The sequence below is a fragment of the Condylura cristata genome, unplaced genomic scaffold (genome assembly GCF_000260355.1).
Source record: "Condylura cristata isolate star-nosed mole 26May11 unplaced genomic scaffold, ConCri1.0 scaffold00029, whole genome shotgun sequence".
In the NCBI taxonomy this organism is placed as follows: Eukaryota; Metazoa; Chordata; class Mammalia; order Eulipotyphla; family Talpidae; genus Condylura; species Condylura cristata.
The window spans coordinates 24060356-24069720 of record NW_004567130.1 but is presented as its reverse complement, the minus strand read 5'-3'; the positions used below and the strand labels follow the sequence as shown (position 1 = coordinate 24069720).

At 53.4% G+C, this 9365-nt stretch overlaps 1 protein-coding gene across 2 annotated transcripts in view; it reads right to left on the bottom strand.

The window, feature by feature from the left end:
- Nucleotides 1-434: 434 nt before the first annotated feature.
- AKT3 (v-akt murine thymoma viral oncogene homolog 3) overlaps nt 435-9365 on the bottom strand; it is a 180486-nt gene continuing 171555 nt past the window's right edge. For both annotated transcript variants that reach the window (XM_004691044.2, XM_012730924.1), the window contains exons 12-13: nt 5732-5834; nt 435-611 (exon numbers count right to left, since the gene is read on the bottom strand). In XM_004691044.2, coding sequence (XP_004691101.1) covers nt 526-611; nt 5732-5834 — 189 coding nt within the window. In that variant the 3' untranslated portion in view covers nt 435-525. The remainder of the gene's footprint in view (nt 612-5731; nt 5835-9365) is intronic.

The window sequence follows — 9365 nt, the reverse complement described above, 5'->3', positions numbered from 1 at the left end:
GGTGACTGTCCTGCTGCAGATGGCCCCAGCTGGTGGCCGGCCCTCTTCTCTGGCACGCATGGGCCCAGCGGTCATGGCCTGTCACCTCCACTCGTGTCCTCTTCGTGGAACTGTCCCGTGGCTGCAGGTGCAGCCGGAGGCGAGCGGGCTGGTAGCCAGGCCCCTGCGCCCCTGCGCCCTGGGCCCCCAGGGGAGAGCAGGCGCTGTGGTGGACCCACCTGGAAGGGCACATTCTTGGCCTCCCTGTGCGGAAGGCCACGCGCAGGGAGCCAGTGTGCAGGGCGTGCGGGGCCCTGCCTCAGGCAGAGCTGCCGGAGGCCGGCTTGGCCGAGACTGGCCGAGACTGGCCGCAGGGATTCGTGGGGGTGGGCAGGGTGGCCGGCAGAAAGCAAAGGTGAAGGTTCCAGGGTGCAGCCCTGCGAGGGCTCGGGGCCGCGGGCCGGGCCGGCCCGTCGGGCGCTCCTGCTACGGTGACGGCCGGGCTGCGGAGGTGTCCAGGCTCCTGCAGCCGCAAACCTAAGAGACTTATTCTCGTCCGCTGGCCGAGTAGGAGAACTGCGGGAAGTGCGGCCGCCTCTCGTTGTCCACGGAGTCCATGCCGTCCTCGTCATCTGCGGGCGGAAACAGCCGTTTTAGTTTCACACTTAGACTGCGCGGGTCACTGCCCTGGGCGACGGCTCACTCGTGACGCCAGCGCCACAGAAACGGGTCAGCACTACGCCTGCGCGCTGTCCGTGAAGAAATGGAGCCACCAAAGCTCCTTCTAGTCAGCGTTCCAGTCCTCGGTAAGTAAAGAATGCTAGGGGAGACGTGAGGGCTCCCGAGCAGCAGCCTCCAGTCACCGTTAGTGTGGGCACGCTTGCAAGTTACAGTCACGCCAGTCTGAGTCCTAAGGCGCCCGCGTGTCTCCCTGAAGCCGCCACTAGCTCTCTTCAAATGCCTCTGCTTTCTTCATAATGACTTAGGTGTGACTGCAAAATAGAGCTTCATATGACTACTTCATTTCAGCCCCTGACAACAGCTTGAAGATCAACACTCATTATTTAATGTCTCCTCTCTGCCTTACCTCACTACTCCCGGTTCTCCTGCCATAAAATTTATACTAGGAAAAAAGAGTAAGACCCAAACAAATACACCACCAGTTAAGATGCGTTAGCATGTGAATGCGAGCTTCATCAGAACAAACAGGAAGGAGGCAGAGAAAGGCAGGGGAGAGGCTGCTTTCACTCGCACTGCTCTTCCAACCCCTCTGTCCAGTGCTGAGAAAGTCACAAACCATCACCCAAACTCTGCCCGCAACCCTGCTCGGTCGGATGTTCTTTCTTCTATGTGGTTTTTGCTGCTCGACCCTCAGTCCCAAGGACACCCCCATCCGCTCTGGGCACAGCACCCGCAGTACCCCCTCCCCGGCCTGCAGGTCTGGGGGAGAAAATCCATTAAACCCCTCCTGCTCGGCTCCTGCATGTGACTGGAAGTCTAACTGACGCCACCCTCCTTTTATCCAAGTGCAGTGATCCCACTGCTTCCTACTGTATAGTAAGTATGCTACCAATGCCCTTAATTTTCCAGCCTGTAACTGGAGCATCGTCTTCATATAATGTGAGAAAGAACCCAAGTCAGATTCCACTGGAACATGTGGTCTTGGCCCTGTTGCAGCCCAAAGAATAACAAGCTCCTCTGACTTTCCTTCTCTTCAGTATTCTATTTTTAAAACAGCCAAATAAGGGATCAAGTTGTTAACCAATATCTGTAGCCTCAAGTGTGCTTAAGAAAATACTACTAGGTGGGCGGAAGTCCCCAGGCACATCCGTGCCTCTGCCCTGGACAGACCTCTGACCGCCAAGGCTCTCCCTCCCGCTGCGGAGGCCCTGGGGGTCGCCGGTGCTAGACGGGGCAGGGAGAGCTCCGGGTGGCCTCCGCTGCTGAGCCCAGAGCATAAAGCTTACCGAGAGGGTGAGATCTGTGTTCAGACCCCGGCACGCCGGTCCCCAGGGAAAGAGGTCTCCCCACTGGCAGCGGGGTTCCGCTGCACGCGCCTCCCGGCAGCAGCCCAGGGAGCCCGCGCTCGTCCACCCCAGCCGGAGGCGGCAGCAGCCTCCCGGCTTGGGGCTGCGCCAGGCCTTGGCGGGGGGTCAGGCAGGGCGCAGGGCACGGGCTCTCCAAAGGCGTGACTCAGCGTCCTTTCCTGAGGGGACCCACTGCCGTGAGGTGGAGCAGCCGAGAGCTGACAGAGCTTCGACTCTGGCACTTGGGCCAAAGACTCACCACAATTTTGAATGTGAAGAAGCCCGCAGCGCACAGATAACCAAGGGGGCCTCGCCCTGATGCTCCCTCTGACCCGTGTCTGTGTAGCACCCCGCCCTCGTGGCCGCTAACAGAGGGGGTCTCATCACGGACACCAGTAGGCCCAGGGCCTGCAGAGGTTCCGGGGCAGGAAGAGGGCCCCTGGGCTGCAGAGCGGGGAGGGTGGGGTGACGGCCGGCACTCGGCGGCTCGGTCAGCGCCTGTCGAGCGGTGTAAACGGGTTCCCGGTCTACAAGGCCGTCACAGGAATAACGATCACTCTGAGCTACACTGAACACGAAACCACACGCTCCTCTGTGGGGGGAGAGCTGTCAATTCCGTCCCTGGCGATCAGGAAGCATCAGCTGCCTCATTTTCATAGGACATTTGACAAATGTAATTACATGGCAGTAAAAGCTACTAGATCTCAAGAAATCATCTTTTTCTAGACAACGGAGGCAGAGGGCCATTAACGATATAATACAAGACAACACGTCCCAAATCTGTTCAATTAATTAACACCATGTTACTGCAGCTGTTGGTCAAAAAGGAACACTTGGTCTTTTTAACTGAGTCGTTCTGGAACAACAACTCCACTCGGTGTTACACAATCAAGGTGGCCAGTGGGAAGGCAACCGCTGACTGACTGTACCGCTGTGGGCTTCATGCACAGATTCTCTCTGCTTTAGTAGCAAGAGGGTGGCGGTGGTTTCTCGTCAGCAACACCGCTCAAAGCTGCAAACAGAAAAGATGGAGTTAAAGGTCCCCCCTTTCCTCTCTTGCTCTGCTCCTCAGGGAGTCCAGGATCTACAGAGGCCATCGCAACAGATCACAGCCCTTGGGCTCTGCAAGGACAAGGAAGCTGCGGCCTGATGTTCTTGATAGAGAAGTTGGAACATTAGCTTTGGATGTTCCAGGAATGGTGTCGGTGACTTAAAATACCTTTAACATTCAACCTCATTTGAGGAGTTTAGAAGCTGAACAATAAATGCGTATTAATGATGTAATCGCACGTGAGTTTGGAGTTTGTGGTGAAGCAGGAACAGTTAACCTGGAAGAAACTGACTCTTGACAGGTGGGGTTGGAAGTAAAGGTCGGTCATGAAGAAAGACCCGCTGGCTGAGAGGGACCACTGTAGAAGACTGTAGAAGCTTCCAGTCTAACTCACTGGCGATGGGGCAGCTTCCCCGGTGGCTGGCTGGCCGCCCGCCTCCCGCTCCCCCTCCCAGCTCAGCTGCAGCCTCTTCCCCACCTCGCTCCCTCCGACTGTCTCGCTGGTGTCTGTGTGCAGAGCCTGCCCCCCCTCAGGGTACTTGGTCAGAGAACAAAGCGCCGGTGCACTGCAAATCAGGCGCTGAGGCAGAATGACAAGTGAGAGTTCACAAGAGAGCTCTTGGGGGTCTCCCTTCCTGAAGGGATGCTTCCAGGCGCTCAGCGGGAAAGACAGGAGCCCTGGGGACTGCCCCCCCCATCAGGGCTTTTCTGTATTGGGGTCGTTTTTTAACTCTTACTTTTCTCACGAATGACTCTGCATTTAAGGGTCCTACCTATTTTTTTGACTGTCCTAATGAAGCTTCCACACACACCAAAGCTCTGTGAAGAAAGGACACCAGTCCGAGGACACTGAGGCTGAGAACAGGTGTCGGGACCTTGCTCCCCCACAGCCCCTGGGGTCTCAAGGTGGCAACACAAACGCACCACAATCAGGGAGTTTGGCTTCTTCTAGTCCTGATTCTGGCGGCCTCTGGGCTAAGTAACGCGCTTATTCTGTCACCCACTACAACTTTACTGAATAAAGTTGTGGGGCAAAGCACCTAGTCAGCGGTGAACAAAGCAGATCCTTCTTCTCAAGGTGGAGAGGGTGGCCGCCTCGAGAACAGCTGCCAAGAGCACGTCAGGCAGAGAGGGCAGGACGCACCGGCCGAGGCGCACTGCGGACGCAGCCTCGGGGTGCCGAACGCAGAACGCGAAGCACGCAGGCGCCTAACTCCAACAGGCCGCGTGCCAGGGAGCCTCGTCTGGGCTGGCGCCGCAGTGGGAGCCCGCCAGGGGAGGAGGGAACCTGACCGCACCGGAGGTCCTGCCCAGAGGCTGCGTCCCAGCAGACGCTTCGCGGCGCGCAGCAGCCAGAATCGCCCAACTGGCCCCTGGCGCGGGCGATCACACACCGCACGGCCCGTGGCAGGCAGGAGGCCGAGCCGGGTCCCGGCTTCTGCTCAGGCGTCCTCGTCCTCAACCACCTGCCCAAAGCCCTCACGTTATCTTTGGTTCTTAGCATTTCTGCTGCCACGACACACTGCAAGGCAGAGGTCCAGCGACCCACGGCCTCTCACGTCAGTGGCCTTCAACACGCCCGCGCTTCGCGACTCAAACTGCGCTGGACCAGCTGCCAAGGCCGCCGCCGCCTCGGGCTTTAGGAGCCCGGCGTCTCTCTGGGTTTTAATTTCTCCCTTATAAATGCAGGTGCAGGTACGCTCCACTGCTTTTAGAGCTAAGGGAAGGCAAGCACGTGCAGCAGACGTCACGGTGTATTTAACTCCGGGGTGTCCACAGCCACTTGGTGTCCACCACGGCGCGGCGCGGCCGGCCAGCGGCTGCCTCCTCCGCCCCCCACGGACACCCAGGGAGCCCAGTGCTGCCCACAGACACACCTTTTAAAAGAAAGAAGAGGAAAGGAGCGTGGGAAAGCAGTTAAAGGAAAAGGGGAGGAAAACGGACATACACTGTACGAGTGGAGCGAGCGTGGCCTGCCAAGACCCCGACTTGCTCAGGGGCGCCCCCGCGGCTCCGTGTTCCGCCCCTCCTAGGCTCACCAGGACAGGCACAGTCCAACCCACTGTCGTCAGCCTGAGAGAATTCGCAGCCGCCCTTGATCATCTTTCTTCACTGAAGTTCATCCATTGAGAGTATTTACGACGGGGAGGGCACAGCCCCGCGCGCACGAAGATTGCAAGTGACCCCCGGCTGCTGAGAGCGAGCAGCTGACGTGTAGCAGGACTCTCCTGGCGAGCTGAAGTGTGCCTTCACAGGACTGCTGCTCCAGGCACAGCTAAGCAAAGACTCCATTTAAAGTGGATTTAGAAACTACTGAATGAGGAGGAGACCAGATCAGCACCATTCTGAAGGCGGTGCGTGAGTGAGCTGCTGGCGCGGCAGTCTCTCCTTGACAACTTTCAGCTGATGTCAACAGCCCCCGGGGGAACAGTCAGAAAGGACTCGTCAGTCCGTGGGCTAGCCTACAGCTCTCAGTCTCCTGTCACTACTCTTCCTAGCCAAAAACGCTTTTCTGTTACCTGTCTTCTGGGGTTTTCATACTGGGAGCTCCAATTCCCGAGTGGAATGGAACACGTCACTGTGGAATTTGATCTTGGAAATAGCCAATATTTAAAAATGACTGTTTTCTTCAGTTATATTAGAATGTTATCAGTGGGCTTCAAGAGTTACTTACATTTTTCAGGTGGTGTTATTGTAATAGTTTGAGCTGTAAATTCTTCATCAAAATATCTAGTATCTGTTTCAGATGTTACTTGAGGCTTAAAAGGAGGTATAAGCTGTAGGAAGAAAAGCAAAGCACCGTTAGCACATCTCAGTTCAGGAGAAGTCATTTCTCAGACAGTCTCAGGGAATAATTAACTAAACAGGGTAAAAGATGACTACTGAGTCCCCGTGTAGAGCAGATGTGTCATTTGCTTCTAGTGAAACAGTAGGTACTTGGTTTTCTGTTAAAATCTGACGGGTTTGTGCAGCAGAACAAGCAAGAACCATGTAACACAGAACAAGGATGCTGACGAGTGTCCTCACAGCTTCCCTGGCACAAGCTCACATGTGCCGGAGGCAAGCTCTTCCTAATGCCACAGACCACAACTCAGCTGGCTCCCTGCTGTCTCTCTTCCTACGACCTTGCTGAAGAGAATATTAAAAACCTAGCACTAATACAGTAGCTCTTTAGGTCACAGGTAGACGGCCACCTTTGTACTGAGGAAAGAGCTTCGGCGATGAATTGCTTGAGATGGGCACAGAGCTTGTCTCTGTCCTAGAACAAGGGTTCTTAGCAGTTCCAGAAGTTAGGCGAGTGTTTTGTCCACAGTTTTCATTATTCCTCATAGGAGGTCATAACTCCAAAAAGGCTAAGAGCAGCTATTTCCAAATGACAGGCCTTGGGCTGCTGAAGCCACAGGAGGCGGGAAGGGGCATGGCCTCACAAGAGGCTTCCTGGTAACATTAAGAAGTCAGTCTCAGGACCTGGCCTCAGAGACGTGTCTCAGGAGCACCTTTCAGAGCAGGATGTGCTGCTTCACACACAATTAGCATTTTTAATAAAGTGCTTACAAAGAAAGACACACTGTTTTAAGATGAATGTACTTTCTTTCTCTTACATAAAATTTATGTTAATAAAATATGTACATTATCTAGACAGGCGATACCTTACAAAACCAGGGATGTTTTTGTGCCCAGAATTAAACACTGTTTTCAGGCCCTCTCTGCTGGCGCAACAGGTCAGGACGCAGCACTGCAAGCTAGTGCAGCCTCTTCAGTGCGAGTTTGATCCCCGCCTGCCCCGGAGGTGACCACAGGGCGCGGCAGACCTCTCCTGACCCGCCCGCTGCTCCCCTCCGCAGTGGGCTTCGTCCATCTGCCTGTCCTGCCCCTACTGTCTCTGGTGAAGCCTCTCACCTGCACCTTTGGCTTGTACCCCAGTTCTGTATGCATAAATAAATCAATCTTCAAAAAAACCCAAAACACTTTTCAGAATAAGGACCACATTTCAGATGATGGCACAGGGCACTTCAGTTTCTTTGTATCGTCCTTTCCGTTTGCCCTCAATGTGCAGCTGTGTTAAAGTGTCTATTGACTAGCCACCATCCTTTTGGGGAGGGAACCAAATTCAGGTTCCACTTGTCAGCGGCTGATAGCTGCTAAGTAGAATAACACGGCTCCTCTCTCAGTCCCTTTAATCCCACGTGAAGCAAGTTCCTCTGCTGAGCTGAGGATGAACTACAGCAGGGACGAGCGCTCTTCTTTCTAGCAGGCTGACTGGGCGTGGCTCCCCGAGGGGCGCTTCCTCTGCCCCTGAGCGCAGTGCATCCTTGCGCCACCACACACCTAAGCAGACACTGACTGGGCGAGGAAGGCTGTTTCCACTTTCCCCTTTCGACAACTGAGGGCAAAGCTCTGAGGCAGCGGTTCTGGAGAGCTTCCTTCTGACTCGCCACTGCATGTTCAAATCTAGCCTTCATTGCTCCAATCAAAAATTTGCCACCAGAATTCTTTTCCCAGAACTGGCTACTGTCGCACATGAGGGGTAGGTTTTGCTCACCTCTGCCCGCCCTCCCCATCTGTTTAGTTCGTATGGCAGAAACTTAAACGCCACCTCCAAGGTGGGGCGAAAGCTGCTCTCCTCTTAGCCGACAGTCACTTGTGACTTTACAAAAATGAAACAGATCTGAAAACAGCTTTGAAAAGGTGACCAGGGGTATTAAAATTGGGTCTGTCCTAATAGCACAGGGTCTCCACTCTCAGTCGCCTCCCTGTCTCTTATCTTCACACTTCGTTTCTCTGTAAGACGTTTCGGCAGCCGACTACACACCCCTGCACACAGACAGGCAAAGCGCACGTGCACGTGTCTCGCATCACCACTGCTGCTCTTCAATGAGGCCTAAATATCATGAGGACAACACAGAGTAAGAACAGTTGTACTGGGAGGACGGACATGCAATGAATTGCACGCATGGAAAGTCTGCAATTTGCGTTGCCCTGACCGATGCACACGCCCAGGAAGCCGTCACTGCAGCTGCCGATGAACGTGGCCACCACGCACAGCTGCCGAGTGCCTCCCGCCTCTGTCACGGCCTCCTCCAGTCACCCGCAGATGGCAGCTCACGTTTGCAGCCTTGAAGGTCTGTGAGTACTTTCTAGACTTGGGTCCCTCAATGCATGGCTGTATTTGTTGCCTGGTGTCTTTCGCTTACACGGGCGTTCGGACCACCGTCCCTTCACTGCAGTCAGGCATCCACTGTAGCGCTGTGTCACGTTCCCTCGCACAGCAACACAGCGAGGTGTTCACTCACTCACCTGCTGGCATTTGAGTTGCTTCTAGTTGAGGTTAATTACAAATAAAGCTGCTCGGCATCTATATCCAAGTCTCTGTTTGGAAATGTGATTTAATTTATTTTGCACAAATATGAAGGAGTACAACGGCTCGGACATCGAGTGAATGTACATGTACATGTAAGAAACCGCCAAACCACTGGCAGAAGGAGTTGCGTTGCTTTGTATTGCCACCGACAGATTTTTCAGTTCCATGTTCCTGCCAATGTTTGCTCTGGTTAGTTTGAATATCAGACGTTCTGATGTGTGGTGGTATTTCATGATGGTTTTAAATCATATTGACCAAATGATTCATATATACTATAATGCTCTTATTTTACAGATTTATTTCTTTGGTGAAGTGTCAATTCAAGTATTTGCCCATTTTTTCTTTTGTCATTAATTTTAGAGTTCTTCATATACTCTTTATGTATTTTCTTTCCAGATTTGTGATTTTCCCCTTGCGTCTCCTTCCTACAAGTGCCTTCTGAAGACACTGTGAATTCTGATATAAAGGGACCTAACAGTTTTTGCCCTTACTTAAGAATTCTATGCTTACCGATCTAGTAACACAAAGCCTGTCTCCTGTATTTTCTCATAATGTAAATGTCATTTTGGACTATGATCCACTTTTAGTTAAGTTTGTGTATCATGTCCATTCTTTATTTTAAATGCTGTTCAACTGTTTTAACACCATTTGGTGAGCTGATCTTTCTCTGCACCTTGAAAGTTAATTGACAATCTCACAGGTGGATCCTATTTCCAGATTCCCTGTTCTGTTGTGCTGATCGCTGCTAGTCTTTATGGGAAAATAAAGATGTTAATTGTTCATAATAAGCTTGATTACTGTGACTTAATAATTATTAAGTCTCAGGCCCTCCCCGGTGGCGCAGCGGGTTAAAGCACAGCACTGAGAAGCTAAAGCCACTTCTGCATGAGTTCGATCCCTGCCTGCCCCGGAGGTGACCACAGGGCGCGGCAGACACCGTTAGCAC